The sequence below is a fragment of the Chaetodon auriga genome, chromosome 8 (genome assembly GCF_051107435.1).
Source record: "Chaetodon auriga isolate fChaAug3 chromosome 8, fChaAug3.hap1, whole genome shotgun sequence".
NCBI lineage: Eukaryota > Metazoa > Chordata > Actinopteri > Chaetodontiformes > Chaetodontidae > Chaetodon > Chaetodon auriga.
This window is the reverse complement of record NC_135081.1, coordinates 19,001,637-19,023,434: the sequence shown is the minus strand read 5'-3', so window position 1 is coordinate 19,023,434 and position 21,798 is coordinate 19,001,637. Positions and strand designations below refer to the sequence as shown.

Below are 21,798 nucleotides of genomic sequence, written 5' to 3'. Positions count from 1 at the left end.
GCACAGTGAAGTGGAATGGCAGAGCTTGCACGCAAGAACATATTAATTATAGGGAAGGGGACAAGAATGTAGCTACAGGAAAGGAATGATGAGACAATCAGGCCAAGAAAAGATAAAGACTTTAAACATACAGGAGGAACAACGCCGTTACAAATTGGATTTCGAGTTTAAAGCTTCACGCTGGAATGTGCACACAGGTGCTCTCAGCCGACTGATGACGGCCGTCTGCAGCCTCCTGACAAATCTATGGCACAATTCAGACACAGACATAAAAATAAATGATATTTATTTAAAGTTCAGATATAAACACAATTTTTTATGTACTACTTAACACTGTCTGACATTGATTGTTCACTCAGTAAAAGCTTCTTTTAGTATAATACACTTTCATACAGCTTAAAAGTGCTTTGGAATGACACGTCCTCAGTCTGTCTGAGTGCGACTGATTCATATCTGAATCTGCAGGCCGAGACTGGTATTATAAAAGTTGTTTGGCTGAGGCATACTGAGACAAGGCGTGTCCTGTTTTAGCTAACAGCCATGAATAATGCTCATCTGAGGGGGTTTGGAAGAATGCTAATGTGGCTATGAAACGCCTGTGAGAAGTGGACGGGGTCTGGTCTGCATTAAGCAGGAACTACAAACTTCCTTCGCCTGTTACTGGTGCCATAAAATTTTAATGTTTAATGTTTAAACGTTTCAGCACTATAACCAGGAACTGCTATTAAAACATTACCATTTAACTTCATGGCTGAATAGTCTTTAGAATTTGCACTTCCTTATTCTGATGATAACTGATAATGAGCAGGAATACAGGTAACACTCACAAAAAAAAAAAAAATATGTTACAGTCAACAAAATTCTAATCATAAATGCATATTTTCTGATAAAATTTCCATATTACAATGGTGATAATAAAGAAACACATTTGAGAGAAGCATCTACCTGCACCTCTACAGCTCACTGCCCCCACACAGGAAACAGTTCCAGCACAAAACCCCCAGTAAAAACCGCACACTGAGCCTTTAACAGTTTGTTTTTTGTTCAGATTAAACCAACAAGAAGTAGCATGTTAATTAGTGAGCTTTCAAGGTGCTGCTAGGGGAATTTTGTTAGTTTTGGGACAGAGCCAGTCTAGTTGTTTTGCAGGAAAGAAAAGGCGTAGCCGGCCAGTGGACACCGAGGGCAGGAAAAAAATCTGGCAGCCTCTGGCACATTTTAATGCCACTATTCCATCATTTACATTGATCTCAATTATAGCATATCTTAATGAGTTTACCTGCCAGATTGTGAACATGTAGTGAACTAGGCTTCTTGTGCTTTTTTGCCCTCAAAGCCTATAAATAGCTTTTAATACTTAAAACCACGCCGATTCCTGACTGATCAGAAAAATGTGTGATGTTGCTGCCGCTGGTGTTTTCCGAAATCAGCCAATGAGGATGTCCCTTGTCTGTGCAATCAGTGACGACTCTGCTCTCTGCTCAGCAGGACGCAACCTCCCAGCTGAGTGCGCGCACACACACACTCATATAAGACACGTGGGTTCGGGGCTGATACAGCCAGATGGGCATGTTTCTCTACTATCATACTCACATTCTTTTGAAGTGGAGTGGATGTACACATAGTGAATCACGACTTACTAATCAAAAATATTACATTATAATCAAAAAAATACTATACCAAAGTAGCTAGCAGGACTTAAACGAGTCATGCTTGTGCTTCTGGAAAGCTCTGTGTTTTGCTCTGTTTCCAGTCTTGCTAAGCTAACTGTGCAACAAAGTGAATAAGCATAGTTCCCAGGTATCTTAAAGATTACAAAAACAGATATATAATACACATGTTCTTTACAAATTTAAAGCAGAATTTATCAGTGCAAAATCACATCTTCAGTGACTCTCCCTCCCAGAGCCATGTACTCTCAGTAGTTTGACACTGTCATGTGAGCGAGTGATTGGCAGGGCGAGAGGTAGAGTGCTCCGTAAAGCTGGCTGCAGTGACATAAAACTGCTCAGGTGATAGCACCGCATTCATTTGTCTGATTTTAGAGAGTCTCTAAAGCAACAATACTTGGTTTCACAAGGTTTTTGCTCCACTTGGCTCACGTTGCAGAGTCACTGAATGTTGTACTTTGTCTGCAGCTCCTCGGCTGCCCGACCCAGGTGCATCTTTCTGAGTTCATTTAACAACTCCTCCAACAAGGGTAGCATTCCACCTGCGTGTGACCCTCTCTCAGCCCACACCCTCAGCATCTGGTAGTGAGCCTCCCGGCAGGATCGGTAGTCCAGCTCTGCCTGTTCGATCTCTGTATCCTTCACACCGAGGGAACGCACCAGCTGCTTCACCTGCAGCACGGGAACCAGATCCAGCACCACGTAGATCAGGTCAGGGACTGAGAAGGGAGGAGGGGCTGTGTTGAGAGGAAGAGATAAGAGTCAGTACAATAGTTTTCTGTATGTTTGAGCCAGAACACACTGGACCTTTGGTCAGGAGCTATGTGCAGTGTAAAATACACTCACGCTTGATTTCCAAGGGGATGCAGTCGGGCAGATTGGACAACGGCTCCTGCTCACTAACAGGACTTTGGAGAGCCGCCTTGACACTGTTGTTGTTTGAAGGCTCCTCGCTGGTGATCAGGACCTGCTGTAAGACAAGGACAGATCAAAATTTACTGACCATAGACGCACATGCAGCAGAGAAACATAAGCACAGACAGTTAGATCAGTGTACCTTGCACGATTCCTGGGAGATGTCAGATGATTGGGAGGACAAGTTCAATAACTTCTTCTTGATAGACCGTTTTGTGACCATGTAGGTGAGAAGAACCACCAGCACCAACATCACCAGAGCCACAACTGCAGCGCCACCAATTACGTTAATGAGATATCCCTGTAAATCCTTAGGAGCTGCACAATGATAGGAGGGGGCACATAGGGAACAAGACATGAGGATGGACACACGTTAAAATAAAAAAAGTTACTGAATGTGTTTCTTTCACAGATCAGCAAAAGTATTGAAGACTTTCTGCTGCTCACCTGTCGTATTCAGAGTAGGAGGCGTTGAACAATGATGTTTGCACTTCGCAATACAACTGTGGAGAACAAAGAGGATGTTTCACAACAGTGAGGAGGAAGTAGCACATTTAAAGAGGAAGCAATTAACACAAAGGCAGTCACGCTGTTTCAGACCAGCGATGAGTTCAAGCTGCGGTTTCACAGTCACCACGACGAAGGAAAACGTATTTACACAGAGACGATGCTTCATATCTGTCTGAATTAATAACTGGACACATTCCTCATTGAAATGAGTCTTTTTGGGCTCCACTCCACTGACTTTATACACTGTTTATTTTTTCACTGATAAATCCAAACGTCTACGTAAGCAGTTTTATTTTCGTCTAACCAGGAAAAGCTTGCCCAGATGATGATTTTTAAGATTTCAACCTGTTTCAAATCTATGAGTTGCACAAGAACATCTAAAAGATTCATGAATATGTACTGTCGGACCACAAAAGGGATTTTCGTCCAGATATTTAAGGGAACCAGGAATACACTGGGTGAGGCAGAAGCCCATGACGCAGTATATTTAACAAATGAGCAATTGTTTTTAAAATGTTAAAATGTCAGTGACCCAGTTTAAGTGTCTTGTAACTTCTTCTTCTTTTGCCGACGAATGGAAAGACTGAACAAAGTCCGACGTGTGTTGCAAGTTTCAATTCAACAAACCAACTTCCCCATGAACGACTTGAAATAAAGCAGAAACAGCAGGACTGAAACAACGCATGTACCAGAAGCTCGTATACATTCGCAGACTCACTTTGTGCAGGGTTCACATGTGTTGTTGACTCTGTAGTAGTTCTCTGTACATTCACACACAGTGTTGTTCTCAGGTGTACCTGTACACACGAAAAATTCCATTTAGGCTGAACTGAGGGAATCGTTGATGAGCCACAGCAGCCATAAACACAAGGCCTTTGTACAAACGTAACTAAGCACTAGTGGGATTTATTCCATTGCCAGATGAAGACTTACATGTCTTTTTCTCCTTTTCATCAGGTCCACACTGTCTGCATCTGCGACACTCGTATGTTTCTGAGTCAATGGCATGTTTGTAATAACCATCCTCACAGCGACAGATAGTGTTCTGGTGTCTTTCGCATGCGGATACCTGCACATCATGCTTTGCTGCGGTGGGAACAGAGAGAAAAGGTGAAGAATGAGAACATCACTTGCACTAATAAATCAGATCAAAAAGGTGAAGCCGACTCAGAAAAATAGGTAATGTTACTCTACTTTTGCAGCGTCTGCAGCGTCTACAGTTGGGGGAGAAGTTCATCTGGTCTGTGTATTGTCCAGGAGGACAGGGTGTGCAGTTACTTCTCTGACCCACAGCGTGACACTTTTCGACAAGCTTAAAACCTGGAAAACGTCAACATTTCAACAGTTAATAGATTTAATAGCAGAAGAGGACATCAGCCCGTGTGATATTTCCAGTAGTGAGCAGGTCAATCATGCGGCCAAACAATACCTGGAGAGCATTTGTTGCAACAAACTCCCTCTTCGTTGAGATAGTCCCCATGAGGACACGTCTGCTCCTCTGAAGGTTCCAACAATGTCAAAGTGGGGACGACAATGCACTGCAACATAGAATACGAATGAATATACAAAACAACCAAAACTTTATTGTCCATCACAAGGCAGTTTTTCATGTATTTAGTGAATTAAATCAAGATTTCTTACCATAAAGATCAGTATTGTGCCAACGGGGGCTTTTTTATTCCATCTTCCTCTGTGGACGCCTCTCTCCATCATCTTACAGGTTTAACTCAATCCATCTGAGGCCACCTGCAAAGAAAATGCCCTGTGTATCATCTCTAACAGCCAATGTAGTAGTGTTACAACTCACAGCTCTCAGATCTTTTGCTGAACGATGGACAGACAATAATCCCTAGCCTCACAAACTCCTCATTAAAACTAATTATTTATCATCTTAAATAGCCTTAAATTACAACTTAATCAATATCATTTCATCTGTGTTTACGTCATACGTTAAAAGGGTTAGAAACTACTCAACAAAGTACATTTTTTTAGCTAATTGTGTTACAGGCTTATGAGGATGGCAAGATCAGCCGTTTGTTAAAATACCGGATCAACTGGCAAATACCAACATATTGCCAAATTACGTACGAACGATCACAGACCCATGACACAGCCCTCATCTAACACCACCAACAGGTCACAGCTTGTCGCACACTACAGTTAATGACAGGATACTTGTTCCCAACAGGCTAAGCTGTACTCACATGGAAAGATTAGCCTGCTAGCATGCCAAATATTAGCATTTTACAGTAACAGTAACATGCAAACACATGTTGGTGTGACAAGGCATTCATGATCATCATGCCCGTTGAGGATTTGAGACAGCTCGCTTGAAATTGGTTTTGAAACAGTTCCTGCAGATTAAAACATCTCATCAGATCTGGTGTAACCGTTCTCATATTAACACAGAAATTATTTCATGTTTTTTTCTTTTTTCTCCATCTGACGTTTGACTGGCGCTCCTTTAATTATATCTTCTTCTGCAGAGGTGCAGTGTTTTTCCAACTGGAGAATTGGCGCCACCTACTGCTTATCTTGAGGTAGTGGATGGAAACATCGCCATCGTCTTTTGTTGATTGTTTTGATAGTCAGTTAAAATTTGTGATACATTTGATGGAAACCCAGCTAACATCCCTGCTGGAACAGGATTTTTTGCTACTTTACACGGCCAGTATTATGTGGAGGTCTGGGGGTCCTGGGGGTCCTGGGGGCCAGTGCCCCCGTGGCTCCACATCTGGATCCAACCACGTGTCCCAGATGTAAATCATGTTCAATGACATTCACTGAAGTTTTTTGTGAAAGTTTTTCTTTCTGTTTAACAGAGGGCTCAAATGAAAACAGCTGACAGGACTGTGGACTAACTTGCGTAACCATTTGATCGTACTTGGGGAGTGGGCTGAAGTTTCACAAGTGTTTTTTTTATTTTTTTTTTATCAAAACGACGCGGATGAAACGAAACTACCTCCAAGGTCGGCTACAGGTGAGCAAAGAACCCTTTGTTATCTTGATATCAAGTAAAACCACTGCATTAAATTCAGTTTTAATACTAAATACTATGACTTCACTTGTTTTTTAAGGAATTTGATATTAATGGAATTGTGCTGTCAGTACACGGGCTCACTGACGGTCTCCACATCTGTCCTCTGCCGTAAATCCTCTTTTCACGTGAGGGCATTCAACACACATATGTGTATGCAAGGTTATTTTATGGACTGTGTAGTTCGTGGAGACTTCGAGAACAAACTGGTTTGGTGAACATATTTCCTCTTCGTGTCTGCGCCACTTGTTCGGCTGCTTCAGCCCCCCTCGCTCTCCGCCGCCGCACCGAGCCGCTGAAACTGGTCTGAACTTTGACAGAGTCCCTTTAAAACCTTCAAAACTCGACTTTCGGCCGTCACGGACAACGTTGACGCAGTTAAAAGCTGAATCTACAGTGTAGATTTTACTGTTTTTGTTTCTTGTCTTAAAGGTTTCGATTTGCCTAGACACCACAAAACGCCCACTGCTATCCTCAGACTGATATGAATCTCCTGTCCCCACAAACCGACATGCACAAGTGTTTTACCTCCACTTACCTGATCAACCGCTGTTACAGCGAAGGAAAACTCTTCACTCCGGGTCCGTGTATCGACATTAATGCATATTTAGCTTAATACAAGTTTATTTTCCTGAAAACAGAGCGGCAGAGCCGGTGCCCCTCTCCGTAGAGCTCACGAGCGGAGGCGGACTCTAACGGGAAATAGGCTCGTGACGCGAGCCGATTTCAAAGAATCGCGAGGAAGACTTGGGCAAAGGGAAGTGTTGGCCGAAAGACACACTTTAAGTCCATGTGATGATCAGACAGGTGAGCGCCCGGAAACCTGTCAGAGTCTAATCTCTACACAAACACAGGCGGCCCACACATCTTTACCACGAGCCATTACGTCTACATTTACGTTCATTTCTCCTTAATGAAACGGCCTTGAAATCAAGGTCTAATGAGAGGAGGAAATACACCAGATTTAAATAACTCCACTTAAATATCCCCTTGATTTTCCTTAACCTTATTCTGATGTGAAAAATGCAGAGGGAAAGTAGGAATTTGCCTTTAAATCTTAATTTCTGCCTCATACAGCAACAAAACAAACAAAGAGACAAGGATGGAAACTACCAGAAAAAGATTTTAAGTTATTCAATTAGGGGCCTTTAATGGGCACTGACAAACATTTAATACAAGTGTTTTGCATTCTTCGTGGAAACTTGCCTTGAATTCAGGTATATTTCTGTGCGGAGTGCAGACAATGTGAAACTTACTGTACTGTAATTACTGGCACCATAATTAAAGCAAAGAATAGGCTGGAGTCGGCTGGTGCTTTATTCGGCAGGCCAGCAGAGTGTAGTCTCACGTGACTGCGTCCTGTACAGTGCTTGAAAGAGCTCAGTCAGCAGAGCAAGACAAGTGCTTCCTCAGAAAAACCACATCCTTCGTCGTTCTGCTCTTCCCCCTTCTCTCTCTGTGTGTGTGTACGTGTGTCACGCGCACATAAACTGTCAAACGCCTGCACCGCCACATGTGGCATATACACACTTTAAGTAGGTCTTCTTATACGTGCACGTGCAAACACTCATATTGTTAAGTTTCATACAGCCTGTGGTGCCAACTGTGACGACTCAACAGCCCAGCTCTGAGTCTGCATGTAGATTTTTCGTCAAGTTAAAAATAGCTTTTGTTAAGTATCTGTTTACTTCAACATAACATGGTCAGCATATTCCTGGCAAAGATTCCTCTGAAGTTCTAATCGAACATACGAATCCTTACAGTCAAGCAGCCTAATACTGAAACCTCAAGATAAGCATGGCCAGGTTTGCTCTCACTCAGTGATTTTGATGCTCAGTCATCCCTTCCAGTCATCTCTGCACTCTGTTTGAGTGGTGCTGCCCGCCGAGAGCCACACTGAGCCCTGGAGGCAGCCCCTGTCTGAGGCTGCTTCGTCAACCTTAGGCCCTGTTTCACAGTTGACAGGAGGTCACGTGTTGTTGGCTGGTTTCTGTGAAAAATGGCAGAGGCATCGAGCAGAGCACATGACAGCTGAATGGTGGATGAGTTAAAGAGGAGCCTCAGAAGTCCTGCCATGATTCAGGTTAATGAGGATGTTGCTGAGCAGGAGACTACTCTGCTTTGTGGCCCCGTCACTAGAATAAAATGTTGGCATTGTATGTTTCTGCAAACCATAGATACTTTAAATTTGTGCCTTTCATACGTGTCATATCGACGTTTCTACCATAGGTAACGAAGTGACGTAGGTCCAATTACCGGTACACATTTATGAGTTTCTCAGGCTTTATTCTGCCTGTTAGGTTGTTCAAAAGCGACACTGGCGCTCAAGAAAAGATGTCAGAAGGTTTAGTAGGTGTTTGGGAAACATCTTCACACAAATGCAAATTAGTTGGTTATTGCTAATAAGCAGCAACACAAAAAGTTTTCACACCTTTATTTAGTTTTTTCTGTAATAGAAGGAATTCCCCACCAATGGTCTGTGCAGCGTTTTGCTCTCGTGTGGACAACTGAAGCCACAGTGGAAGAAACAGATATTTATCTTTGCTACCACAGGTAGAAAGTATTACACTCTGAAGTAGTAGGGAGTAATTCCAACATAAATTACCCTCTGCTATTGCAAAACAAATGGTAACATGGAGAAGATCCACTGTTTCATCATTGGATCAGCAGTTGTGGGGAATTGTAGTTGAAGTACACTCCCTGTTTCTACTCATATTTCAGGCCTGTCTATGAATGAATGCCAATGCTTTTATTGGACGTGTATTCGTTCATCATTGCTATGAATGTCTTGTTTGCATGTGTTAATAAAAATACCCGGATTAAAACACCTTATATTGACATATAGGTTATACACATCAACAGGCTGCTCATGGTGAATATGCACCATATTTGCACCTCACAATATGTTGCATGTCAGGTCATTCACACAGTACAGTTTGTATCTCAGTATCTTATTTTTTAAATTCATGACAAGATGACTAATGTCACTTTTAACAAGAAAAAAGTTTGGTGTTATCATTACATTTGTATTGTTAATAGAAATGTCCTTGTATTAGTCACTCCTGTGTGTCATAATGTCACAGAGCAGCACCATCAACACAATGTCAGTTCTTGGAATAACGCTTATCTCCTCGACAGCTTTCTGTAAGAATGACAGGATGGCTGGGTAAATGATGTTCTTACTGAAATGAACCGGTCATTCATGTCTGAGGAGAGCAAGAGGCTGCTGTAAGAGAAAGAGAGAAAGCAACTGTTTGCAGCCCAAAAGCCTGATTTTGGATGAAACGAGAGAGATAGTGCCTGTGGAAAGAAATGGGGGCTGGAGGAGGGCATGCTGTTGTGCAGAGCCAGGGGGTCTCAGCAAAGAGACGGAGAGAGGATGAGAGAGGACGGCAGAGAGATTACAGTGGTAAATGTGTTGGCTCTCGTTATGAGTCATCGGTGACATTTTATGAATAATCCCCTGACACACTTCTGATCCCCTGCTCAGTCTCACACTCAGAGGGTCTCAGGTTGCATCTTGCCTCACCTTCTCCTCCATGGTAAGTTAAGGCTCTAACAAGACATTTTCAGCTGTCAGATTCAAGTGTCCTGTCATGTTGAATGTTAGTGGATTCTCACATTCGTGTTCCTGCGATCTTACTCGCAGTAGGCTGTGAAGTTAGTCGAGTGTTTGTATCGGTTCAAGGCTGAACTTCTCTGTCAGCACTATCGCGTGTTACTTCTTCTTAGAATCTGAAGTGTGTGCGTACAGTATATCGTGTAGTCTCACTGCCACATGCTGTCTATCATGACCTGTGTGAGCGCTTTCTCATTTTTTCAGAGATGCATGTTTTTTCATTCAGTGTCTGCTGGTGTTCGTGTGTGAATATATCTGACCAAGTAAATCACTGTTTTCCTGCTCCTCCTCTTCCTGCTCATCCTCCTCTTCTTCTTCTTCTTCTTCTTCTTCTTCTTCTTCTTCTTCTTCTTCTTCTTCTTCCTCTTGTGTTCTTCTTCCCAGATGCAGCCACTGTGTTATTTCACTTTCCTGTGCAGTCTGTCTTTCTTCTCTCCTGTGCTTGTTTCCTCCAAGTGCAATGACACACAATATGCCTGGCCAGTGGACAAACCCCAGTTTTGCTGTAACAAGTGCCCGCCAGGTACGATAACTTCTCTTCTTCGTGATAGATTTCGTAGTTTTGATGGTTATAGCTGTAAATTACTGTGTGTGTTGCAGGTGAACATTTGGTCCGGCGTTCTGTCAACTGTCAGACTGAGTGTGAACCTTGTCAGGGTGAGCGGTACACTGACTCCTACAACGTGGACATGACCTGCGATTTTTGTCAAAATTGCGAGAGATGTGAGTAATTTCACAGCTTTTGTCTTATTGGGGAGAGGTGCTAAGTATGTGTGAGACCTGAATGGTGTGACAACCCTAGAAGCAGCCTGGGTAGCAACAATGATATTACTATGGCTTATATGACATCATATGTAATGCCATATCATTCTACAGCCACAGAGATGCAAGGACGCTTTAAAAGGGTGAACTGTTGCTCATACAGGAGATTGTATTGAGAAAATAAACATTTAATGTCTGTACCACGCCAATACCCAAATAGGATTACTAGCCTATCATTATCAGACATGCAGGTTGAAGAAGAAAGATAGAAATGTTTAAGAGATAGAGCTGAAACACAGAGCAGTAGCTGGCATGTGGTCATATCTGTGATTAATCACTGTACTATAAAAACACTGTCATATCAGCCCCCCATCAAACATTGTGGTTCCATGTTTGCTTCTTGAATGTCATGTGTGATGTCTGTGATTCTGTCTTTTGAGCGAGAAATGTGAGTGATTCATCATATCTCTCTTGTCCTGGCCACCAACTTTGTCCAGCTACCGGACGGCACCTTAGAGAAGACATGGCTGTTAGCTGTTACTCAACTCTGTCTGTTGATCATAATTTCAGAGAAGTTTGCCTGTGCAAACCTGAGGTCACACACACAAGGGGGTTTCCCATTCTGTTTGTCATGGTGGGATACAGTCAGAGAGAGATTAGGATGGGAGGGGTCTGTGAAACCTCTGTGAAGCAGCTCAGGGGTTATTATGGTGGGATTCTGCCTCAGAAGCTTGTTTTCACCATAATGACAGCAGTATCAGCAGCACAGCCCACCAATAGTGGCAAAGACAGGAGGAGGTTCAAAAAGCAGACCATTGTCATGTCAGTGGAAAAAAGAAAAACTCAGAAAAGTGGTAAACATCGGAAAGAGCAGCAGACATAAATGTCATATCCTTTGTCATTACTCAGGTCTCTGCCCTGCTACAGGTGAGCAAAAAACAGCCTGTTTCGCTTATTTTTAAATGTCACCGTGGAAAGCATAGAAGAGAGAAAACACAGACGTGAGTTTGTCATTCTCTGTCTGTCTGAATGAATATTTGAGCAGAGATTAGCTTTTACTTGTGCACCAAGATGCTTTCCTTTACATATTATAATGGGGCTAGCGTATGTCAATCCAATGCTACAGTGCAGCTGCAAGTCAGACCTTTCAGAGTCTGACCTTACCTGCAGAACTCTTTGATAGCTCTTTGAACTGGGGGGGTGAAGGTGGGTGTTGAAAATGTCAAAAACCTCTAATCCTACACATTTAGGGGCTTTATGTCAATTAACGGCTATGGAAACTAATTTAGGTGGAAATGATTCAGCCCACACATAAATTTCACAAGCTGCTCTTGCAACAGTATTAATGTTTATTTGGTCTGGTTCTTTGATCTGTGTCAGGGTGCGAACGACGCACAAGGATTTGCAAGCGGAGTTTCAAAGGAGGCATCAGGCCACAGATTTTGAACTTTTATGCTGTTATTTTCCACCAGTTTAACATTTTCAGTTCTCATCAGCTATATCTACTGCTCTGAAGTCACCCTCAGCTTTTATGCTTGTTTCTGACGTCTTCATTTACATGCAGATCCTTTGATGATCGACAAAGGAATCTTAGAATAATAGCCAACTGAAGACTTCTGAAGTCGTTTGTGTGAGTGTACTGAGTGGGATAAAGAGCCACCCTTGGTTAAGAATCCTTGCCAGCTCCAAAATCTCCAGAGTCAGTGCTCTATGTGAAATGTGACCGCACAGTGAGGAGGACAAGCAAAAACAATAACACCATGCATTGTCAAATGTAAGACTTCATTCCTCACCTGCTGAGTTTTTGACAATCTGCTCTACATGTTCAGTTTAAATTGTGCTTGTGCAGACATTTTGCTGTCTGGGTTACTTAAGGTAACGATGCAGTAATAAAGGAATTACATCCAACAAACATAGTGAAAATGCATCTGTAATTGAGGTTTTAAGTTTTAGCTGTAGGCACTAAACACATGTAGGTACTTCAGTTCATGAGTAAAGATCTGAAGTTCTCTCTAAACTATGACCCTAAATGACACAAAATTAGAGCTAGATATGATTGTAGTGTCATGTCATGGCTGGTTGCTAACCTGCATGTTCTGTGATGACTGTGAAGGTTTCATGGGGCTCAAATAAGTAGTACTCTCTTTGCTAATTTATGAATTCATTGAAGCACGCATGTTGACGCATGTGGTAAGAAAGAAACGTTTCATCAAAGTGAAATACAGCTTTCACTGAGAAATAACAGCTGCCTCTCAAGAAAAGGCATCAAAAGTGATAACTGCCTCATGACTTAAAACCAGAACCATTACCTGCCATGTCTAGTTTATGACTCACTTTTCATTTTCTGATTCGTGTCATACTTCAAAGATGAACTTTGGGTGTATGAGTGTTCGTCACACACACGCTGACACACTCAGAATTCTGATTATTGTTCATCTTTAATAGCAACTGTTTGTTTTTGTTTTTGTCAGCTAACATGGAGTATAAGTCACACTGTAGCCCCACTCACAACGCTGTGTGCAAATGTAAAGCCGGCTACGAATGCATAGACCAACCCTGCAGTCAGTGTGTGCCGATACCAAGCACCACCCAACCCACACTCCCTCCATCCACTACAGGTAGGAAACTTCACACATTCAACCAAATTTAACACATAGATGTTGAAATAGCAGCAACTATTTCTAAAATGTGCTTGCATGAGTGTTTTTGTTATGGGTGGGTGTGGACAGACAAGGGACACCAGAGTAAGCAAATAATACACAGACAATGGAGAACACCTGGGAAATGAACTAAACACCAGGATGAAAGGTTACCATACAACAGTTCTTTCTGTTGCACCAAAAGTGTTGGATGTGGTCAGAGGTGCGGTCTTTAGAGCATCATTTGCCTGTGATGTCAGAGTGCACAGGTTGCACTAATCACCACTAGCGGGCAGAATAAACAGGGCTTTTAGCTGGTGGTGTCTCAAGTGCTGTGAATTAAATGAGAGCACACACAAGAATTTTTGCTCATCACTGCTGCTATTGTTTGAGGTGTGGTCACGACTGTAGTGGAACTCAACTCTTGGCTATTTTAAAGCTGCACTAGCAAATGTTTTTATATTAATGATGGGTCAAATAACTACTTGTTTGAGAAAGAAGTCACTCATAGTGACGAATCCACAAGACGTATCAGCTCAGTTCCCCTCAGCTCTACAGAGCATTTTAGTGTCTTTCAGTTCATGGTTTTGGCTCTACGACCTGTAACTTTATTGTTTTGGTTCACTCTCTCCATTTCCATTGACCTAATTTCCAGCAGGAGGAGGAAACTGTTTTTTTTTTTTGCAATTTAAAAATCTCTCATAAATTAATTCTATGCTACTGCCCAGCAGACAAAACAGAGCTAAAAGGAGAGTGAGAAACGTGAAAAATAACTCCAAATGAATGCGAATGTTGCTTTGTGTCTGCTGGTTATGTAAATAGGCAATTGTTTTGCTAACGTATGTGATGATGATATGTCACTGTTGTGCTTGTTTTGCTAAGAGTGCTGCTGTAGAGGTCAGTAGATTCAGCTGTCACAGCTACTCTGCAGATTTAGACAGCGCGTTGTCACTGCAGCCATTTCCCCCTGTTGTCACACTCGAGGGTGGGAAGCTCAAATGGTGTTACAAGAAGGATAATGTTGTGCTGCTGTGTTCCAAGTTATATAAACATAGAGAATCTGACAAATTGTTAATCATTTCACCACTTCCCGGTTGATCAGCACCTGAAAAGACAATGGGTAGTGAAAATTCAGAGGGACATCAGGTCACATTTCAAGGTAAATTATTTGATAACCCATGTAACGTTAGCCACTTCAGAGCTAACGTCACCATTTGATAGTGTTAAACAAAGTGAAATGATATGATGTGAAAGTATAAATTAAGTATCAACACACCTCTTGGACATTATTATTATCATTTCCAAGTGAATTTACGCCTCACGCCAGCACAGCACTAGGGGTCTTTGTTCTTTCAAGGGGCTCCGAATTGTGGCTACGTCCCTGTTTATTGCAGTGGCACGTTGTAGCATGGAAGAGTATTGTAACCATAGCAAGAAACTGTACAGTATTCTGGAGTGGTCGCCAAGTTCGAGTGAAATAGTTCGGTACAACGTATGAGGTCAACTTGTTTAACATTTTACAACAAATACTACTAGTTGCAGTCTCTTTATGCTCCCCACAAAACAAAAATGATGTAAATGAATGAATAAAGAATAAGTCATAGAATATTTTTTGGATGGAGGATGAGTTGAGGGGTCTCTCGGCTCTGCAGTCTGGTGGCACAGCAGCAGATACTTCGCTTGCCAGAGGGCAGCAGGGTGACCAGCTGGAGTGGGTATTGTCTTGTATTGTCTTCTTGTCTATTGTCTTTGAGTTCTGCACAGACACCTCACCGTTATCACTGATGATCAGTAGATGGGTGTCGACGCTGTTCTGTGCGGGTTTTGTCACCCACTGCAGAGCCTTCCTGTGCTGGGCCGTGCGCATCTCATTACGATTTGTGATGTTTTCTGTCAGGATGCTTTCTGTCACTCCTCTTGTGAAAGTTACCAAGAATTTGGCAAAGGAATTTTAGCTTCTAAAGTTTCTGTCTTCACATCTCCGTAAGCATCTGGTGGTTTACTCTGCAGTGGCCATGGACCAAGGTCGTACATGCAAGGTTACACAAGTTAATTATAAATGGTGTTATGTGATTAGTAATCCTGACTTCCTGACCACAGTGTTCAAAGTAAGAGACCTCAGAGTGAGTGACTGACTAATCTGAACCATGAACAGTTTCATATTCCACTGAACTATTAAATAATGTCTGCATTGAGCTGATTTTTTTTTTTAATCTCTTCCTTCCAGCCCTGAAACTTGTCACCCTCACCACACCCCGGACACCCCATAAACCACTCAGAGGTAACGTAAGACACTGGTACAGTCTGTGCCAATAAAAACAAGCAAATGATTTAACTCTTTCTCCAGTGGATGCTCATCTAAATGTTTCAAAAATGTCTCTCTTACACATTCTTTCAGATGCAGTCTGGTTAATAATTGGCCTCCTGTCTGCAGCAATCACATTCATTGTTGGAACAAAAATCCATCTCTTTCTACGCTGGATCAAATCCAAGCACGGTTAGTAGATTATTATTATGAAGCAGATAGCCCTGCAGCAATACACAAGTACAGGAGCTACACTGATCATTGTACTTTTATCATTTTATAATGTGCATTAATTTATGTTTTTATTATTATTATTATCTAAAGTGATTTCAGTCTAATTCCTGAAATTAATTTCTCCTATTGTCTTGTTGCTCAGGCTACTTTTTGCCCAAAGCACATGAATCCGAGGATGAAGAAGTATCGAAGCCTGTCCAGGAAGCAGGAAATGTGACCAACCTCAAAACAGATCCTGAACTTGGATTAACAAAAAATTTGCAAGCGAACATTTAGTGACGTGCAAATGTCACCTTGCTTTGGACATTTATGACAAATGGAGGCAAACGTTGCTCAGCCCATGCTGATGAATGGAACCAGACAAAACATTTGACTGGTACAAGACAAGACTGATACTGGTTACCAAGAGGAAACATGACGGATCGACATACAATAAAGGGGAAAAAAATGAAAAAGCATGGAGATGAAGCATCTGAAAAACACTGAAAAGTATGACACAGTTACGCATGAGTTAGAAATTGTGCAGTCGTATGTACGATGGTACACAAAGGTTAAAGATATTTCACATCTTCATGTTTATATATGTATATAGAAATACTCTTTTTGCTGTAATTTCGCAGTTGTATTATACATATATGTGAATGTTTTTAACTTAGATGCATTTCTACGTAGTCTTTCTTAACTCAAAATAAAATTTTATTGTAATAAAAATGTCATTGAACATTAAACATTCAGGTCCAACAGTTTAAAGAGAGCTGACAGAGCTTATTAAAGAGTATTTACATGACATTTTAAATTATAACTTAAAAAGGAGATTACCCTCCAGCTGCTCTTCCCAGAGTTAAAGTTTCTGGTGTGCGGCGACCACAAGTTTTCCCAGAACCTGCAGATAAAATTATCTCTGTACAACGCTGTGATTCATAGTTTGCCAGAGGAAGTAGAATCTTCTCCACACTCGTCTGTGGTTTCACAGTGCTACGGTTCCTTCCTTTTAAAAGAATGTTTTTAGGATCAGTCTGGACACCATCATGACCGCCGACACAAATCATTTTTACGATGCATCATAGCGCCTCCTCTTTGGACATGTGGCAGTCCTTCCCCTGCTCCTGGGAGGGAAAGAAAATGCTGTCGATCTCTCCGCTCCTCTCCTCCTCAGAGAGATGAATGCTGGGAGAGGATGTGGGATGAAACACAGGACAGTCTCTCTCGTCTTCTTCTTCTTCTTCACCGCTCCCTCTCTCAGCTGTCTTCCCATCTTCAATAGTTAGACCAACTTGGCCTGTAAACTGACTGAGCAAGCTAAAGATGACTGTCCCCGGATTATGGACATGGACTGGGCCTACAGAGACAAAAACAAACAAAGAGTGCACTCAAAGGAATGTTTTAATACAAGTACATTAACATACAGAGTGGGGACATTAGGCACAATTCAACTCATTAACACAGCTGCATCTTTTGCATTTTTGATTTTCTTTATGACCCCACAAAGTGAGTCAAGTATTCACATGAGAGGTTTCATTTCACTCATCAGTACCCAGATTGGCTGCTGAAAGGGATGATGGCTGCTGCTTTGAACTGAATGACTCTCTGGGGAACTGATGAGTTGACTCCTTTGACTTGAGAGAAGCATCTCTACCTCCCTAAAGAAGAAGACATGCATCAGAGTGGGCCAATTTAAAGAGAAGTGATGTCCTATATGTAGATACATGATTAAGCTTGGAAGTACTTACCTCACTGCGAACAAGCAATGCAATAGCTGGAAAACAGTAGACAAATAAATTATTAAGAAAAGTCAGTTTCTTCACGTGTCCACCAGTTATGAATCAACATCTATATGGTTTACACAGCAACTGCAACGTATCTGCAAAGCTAATGACACATTTCTTATCACAGTCATTTCTAACGACTGTCACCAAACAGTTTATTGTTTCCCAGAAGTGATGGGATCATGAAGTTCAAGGCTTCGATTAATTTAAGTGAGACACCAGAAACTGAACCTGTCCTGGGTGCAAACACCATCTTACCTTGCTTGAAACATGATTCATTTCTGGGGCGACAAATGAAGAACAGGATGACAAGAATCACGCATCCCATGACAATCACTGGACACAAGATGGCAGCCAGCTGACTGCTCGTCTCATCTGAAAAAAAGAAACAAGACTAAGGGACTACAGCTATGCAAGTGGATCTGTGAGGCTGTACAAAGGCAGAGTGACAATGCTAAGCTGCTGGTGTAACATAGGTTAGCCTGTTAGCCTGCTACTATTGGCTTATGATCACTAATCACAAAGCACAGCTAAGGCTGTAGGGAATACCATTCATTTGCTGATATTTGGTCATTATGGAATCACCTAAATCAACAGATTTATCCTCTGGTCACCATGCACATCTGCACCAAATTCCAAGGAACTCCATGCAATAGCTATCTAGATAATTGAATAAAAGCTAAAAATGTCAACCTGCTCATGGCACTAGAGGAAAAATCACAGGATCACCTGAGTCAGCAGGATTCATCCTCTGGGGATCATGAATGTCTATACAAACTTTCATGATAATCTACATAATATTTGTTGAGACATTTCAATCTGGAATAACTGGTCTTAGCGGCATGCAGCTAGCGTGGCTAATAATTGATCATTGTGCCTCGACACAGCAAAACATTCTCACACTCTTTTTCTGGAACACTCACCTGTTTTGAGATGTGTGCCATTTCCTGCCACAGGGACTGACTGAGGGCCACAGCTGTGTGAAATAAGGGGGAAGTGTTGAATATTTCCAGTATCTCAAATATGTGAGCCCATTAACAAGGACAGCATATATCACAATATCTGTAACGTCTGTACTGAATGCTAGAATAATCTTAATGTAGCGCACTGTAAGTCTGAGGGCCTGAGTCATCTAGACTTTGGGTGTCATGTAAATCTGGAGTTTCAGAAGTCCACTGTCTGAGGTATTTATTATGCACTGTATCTTGGGAAATCCATGACTCACTTGGGAAATCGGCAAGGTGTGGCAGGAGTGCTGCTATGTCCTGAGGAAGCTGAGGAAGGCGTGTGTTTATCTTTTCCTGAGATAATGACTGCTGCTGCTGGAGAACAAAAACATCACAGGTTCGGTTACAGATTTCAAACACAGGAGCCAACAAAATCCCACTGACTTCTTTTACCAATGGCAGCAGCGTAAATGCAGCAAATTGCACATAGATGTGCTATAAATGGCAGATGTTACTGAATGATCATAGAAATGTTACAGGAATATTACAGGTATACTACAGGTAGCAGTGGGTCTCTATGATCCTCTTGCTTGTCTGTGACTACACATTTCAACTTGTCACTTCGATCATGAAGGTGACACTACTCAAAAGAGTACAGATAGAGAATTAAGTACTTATGGTGTATAGTTTACAAAATACTATAGATCCAAGATGAAGATGATTGAAGGGCGGGACTGAGAGAAAAAGTCCTAATTGCAAAGCATCTGCTGCTTTAGCACCACGGACAGCACCATGGATTAATCAACACACAGCACAGTTAGGCTAATGAGAGACAGGGTCGGCGCTGTAGGTGCTAACTTACACAAACCTCAGTCAGATGAAGGATCACTGAGTCAGACAGACAAGAGTAACATATTCAAGTAAACAAGCCCTCTGCTCTGCTCTAATACCAGGGGATGGAGAAGGAGGATGGCACCCCCCCACCCCCCTGCCCCAAAATCACCTACATCTATTTGTGGATTTGCAGTATTTCAGTATTTCTTATCACCTGTATTTAAGATGTACATGAGACCTTCTTGATTCTTTCTAATATCTGCTTATATTTAGTCAAGCATGAGTCAATGCAGGACTATCAGTAGTTTTAATGGTGTATTTTCACTAGTATTACTATTCTACGTATAGAATATTTCTTACAGTGCGAGGGGAGACCCCAGAGCTCAGACTGAGCTGATCTTTTTTTTATAACTTGCTCATGTGTAGCTTCCCCTCCAGTCAGTGGAAACTGAAGTATATTTAGTTTATCATGAGGCCCCCTGCTGGTTGATGCCTGTCTGATCTGACAGAACTGAAAGTGAGCCTTGCTTTGTATTTACCAGCTGTGGTTGTTTCCTGGATTTTAGCACAGTATTTGCAGTTGTCTGACAAGGGGACCATCTCAGTGCATGTGTAACCCGCCTCACAGATGCACTTCACATCGGACGTGCTGGTGCAGTTCTGAACCACCTTCAGATGATAATCTGAGACAGTGTAGAGAAGAGTTTAGGGATTTTAATCACAAAATATGTCATTTCTAGAAATGCAAAGAGAATGAGATTAATATATTCTCAGTTTATTATAGAACCCCAAAGGTCACCGCTGTCAGTCCTGACGGATTGGATGAAACCGTTAACTCGGTAGAAATGACTCATAGTTTCTTTACCTGGTCTGCAGTCTCCATAGCAGAAATGGCAGCTGTCTTCTCGGTTCAGCTTAGTTGTGTATCTACCAGGAGGACAGGGCCTGCACTCTGTACAAGACTTCTGAAACTCACCTGACAGAACAGAAAGAAACAAATGAGAACAACCGGATGACAAGGAGAGCAGACAGACACTGCTGGCCCAAAGTGCATATTAATGAAGGATGTGGTCGTACAGCATCAACTCAGTGTGCAGCACGCGTCATTTTTCATCAAGGCAAAGACACCAACTTGTAAAAAAAAACAGGCAGAGAGGCAGAGAAATGCTGTACGCTTCAGTGCTTCATAGTAATGTCCAAATATGAACTGCTGCTGATTCATTCATTAAGAACAGTGAGTCAAAGCTAAAAGAGGAACAGACAGAAAAACAGATACAGAAGTTAAAGAAACTTGTGATTTTCTTACCTGCAGGACACATTAGACATATCCTGCCATCCATAGTGTAATAGCGGGGCAGCTCTGTCTGTTAACACGTTAATACAGTTACACATGAACCACTACTTTACAGCAAAGTCCTGCCTGAGGTGTTTCTACGTGTACATACGCAGTGTATACATTTAACAGTTTGAGTTGTATCTTACACTTGAAAGGCAACATTAGATTTTTTTTTTTAGATTATACAATCATGAGGTAGATAAACTGAAGAGGAAGGATTTCGTTACCATCGGGACGGTGAGCACCAGCTGTGCAGACAACATCAAGACAATCACAAAACATTGCACGAGTCCCATCCTGTGGAGAAGCGGTGAGAGCGGATTCAAATAAATGGCAGATAATCAGCGGTCAGCTAAAAACACCACAGTGAGAGGCAGGGAGCCTTCTGCAGTGCACCAGCCGAATTCCTCATGTCACAAATATGGTGTGACACTAAAATACAATGGAAGTTTAACAGAAAAACAATCATTTTTACCTTCAGTTTGACGCGTCTTTTCTTCTCCTTCGATTGTTTTGTTAACTTCCTCAAGGTGTGACTCTTTCTTTCTCTATCCTCTCACTCACTCTACCCATCCTCTGTGTCACTGTTTCCTTACCAGGTGACATCTTCCTGTCTCTCCCGCCCACTGATCTCTACCGTTCTCCTGTTTACATGTTCAGCTCTCGCACACAACCCGTCCGTAGTCTGACTAACGTTTCTGCATCAAAGCCTCATCACTTTCCATGCAAACTGTAAGATCTGACGAAGAACAAACTGTTTCTCCGTGCAGTTAACTCGTGTCAACAACACGATGGAAGAGCAGATCTTGTACTTTACGGTTCTGATTTGATGACATGTTTGGATTTTTTTTTTTTATCATATGTGAGTACTTTTAATTAGATTTCCTAGACTTAATGGAACCTGAAGGTCAAGTTAAGCGTCAGTTCACCCAGAAAGGGAATAAAAAAAATCTTAGTGGTATATATGCAAACAGTCTGTGGTGGTAATGCAGAAGTATCATCAGCTAAGTGGACTTCAAGAGTGGGCCCTGCTACTGCTTTACAATTATATTAGCTTAGCTTCCAAACTTGAGGGTCAGGCCCCCTCAAAAGGCCGTGAGATGATTAATGAGAGAGGAAAGACGAAAAACACAGTTCTGCTACATGATTTTTATCAGATGTTTGGGGATTTCCTCTAACTTGCTTTTAATGTGTGTAATGTACTAAATAATTTGATGTCTAAGG

General features: G+C 41.9%; 3 protein-coding genes across 5 annotated transcripts; 1 reads left to right on the top strand and 2 right to left on the bottom strand.

The window, feature by feature from the left end:
- Nucleotides 1-269: 269 nt before the first annotated feature.
- tnfrsf1a (tumor necrosis factor receptor superfamily, member 1a) lies at nt 270-6,826 on the bottom strand. 2 transcript variants are annotated; one of them, XM_076736586.1, is made up of 10 exons: nt 6,671-6,826; nt 4,737-4,841; nt 4,525-4,633; nt 4,290-4,415; nt 4,029-4,181; nt 3,814-3,892; nt 3,033-3,088; nt 2,728-2,903; nt 2,517-2,640; nt 270-2,407 (listed from the first exon to the last, which is right to left on the bottom strand). In XM_076736586.1, the coding sequence occupies exons 2-10, from the start codon at nt 4,806-4,808 to the stop codon at nt 2,112-2,114; spliced, it is 1,191 nt and encodes a 396-aa protein (XP_076592701.1). In that variant the 5' UTR covers nt 4,809-4,841; nt 6,671-6,826; the 3' UTR covers nt 270-2,111. The 2 variants fall into 2 exon arrangements, with proteins under 2 accessions (XP_076592701.1, XP_076592702.1); XM_076736587.1 differs by having other exon boundaries at nt 2,517-2,637.
- LOC143324252 (uncharacterized) lies at nt 5,950-16,394 on the top strand. 2 transcript variants are annotated; one of them, XM_076736589.1, is made up of 7 exons: nt 5,950-6,075; nt 10,136-10,274; nt 10,352-10,474; nt 12,985-13,131; nt 15,380-15,433; nt 15,551-15,649; nt 15,834-16,394. In XM_076736589.1, exons 1-7 carry the CDS (start codon nt 6,043-6,045, stop codon nt 15,965-15,967), a joined length of 729 nt encoding a protein of 242 aa, XP_076592704.1. In that variant the 5' UTR covers nt 5,950-6,042; the 3' UTR covers nt 15,968-16,394. The 2 variants fall into 2 exon arrangements, with proteins under 2 accessions (XP_076592704.1, XP_076592705.1); XM_076736590.1 differs by lacking the exon at nt 5,950-6,075 and adding an exon at nt 9,603-9,674.
- LOC143324251 (uncharacterized) lies at nt 16,364-21,152 on the bottom strand. The gene is made up of 11 exons (XM_076736588.1): nt 21,050-21,152; nt 20,802-20,871; nt 20,545-20,602; nt 20,104-20,214; nt 19,778-19,921; nt 18,683-18,779; nt 18,381-18,433; nt 17,716-17,832; nt 17,422-17,447; nt 17,226-17,331; nt 16,364-17,030 (listed from the first exon to the last, which is right to left on the bottom strand). Exons 2-11 carry the CDS (start codon nt 20,868-20,870, stop codon nt 16,753-16,755), a joined length of 1,059 nt encoding a protein of 352 aa, XP_076592703.1. The 5' UTR covers nt 20,871; nt 21,050-21,152; the 3' UTR covers nt 16,364-16,752.
- Between the last annotated feature and the right edge of the window lie 646 nt (nt 21,153-21,798).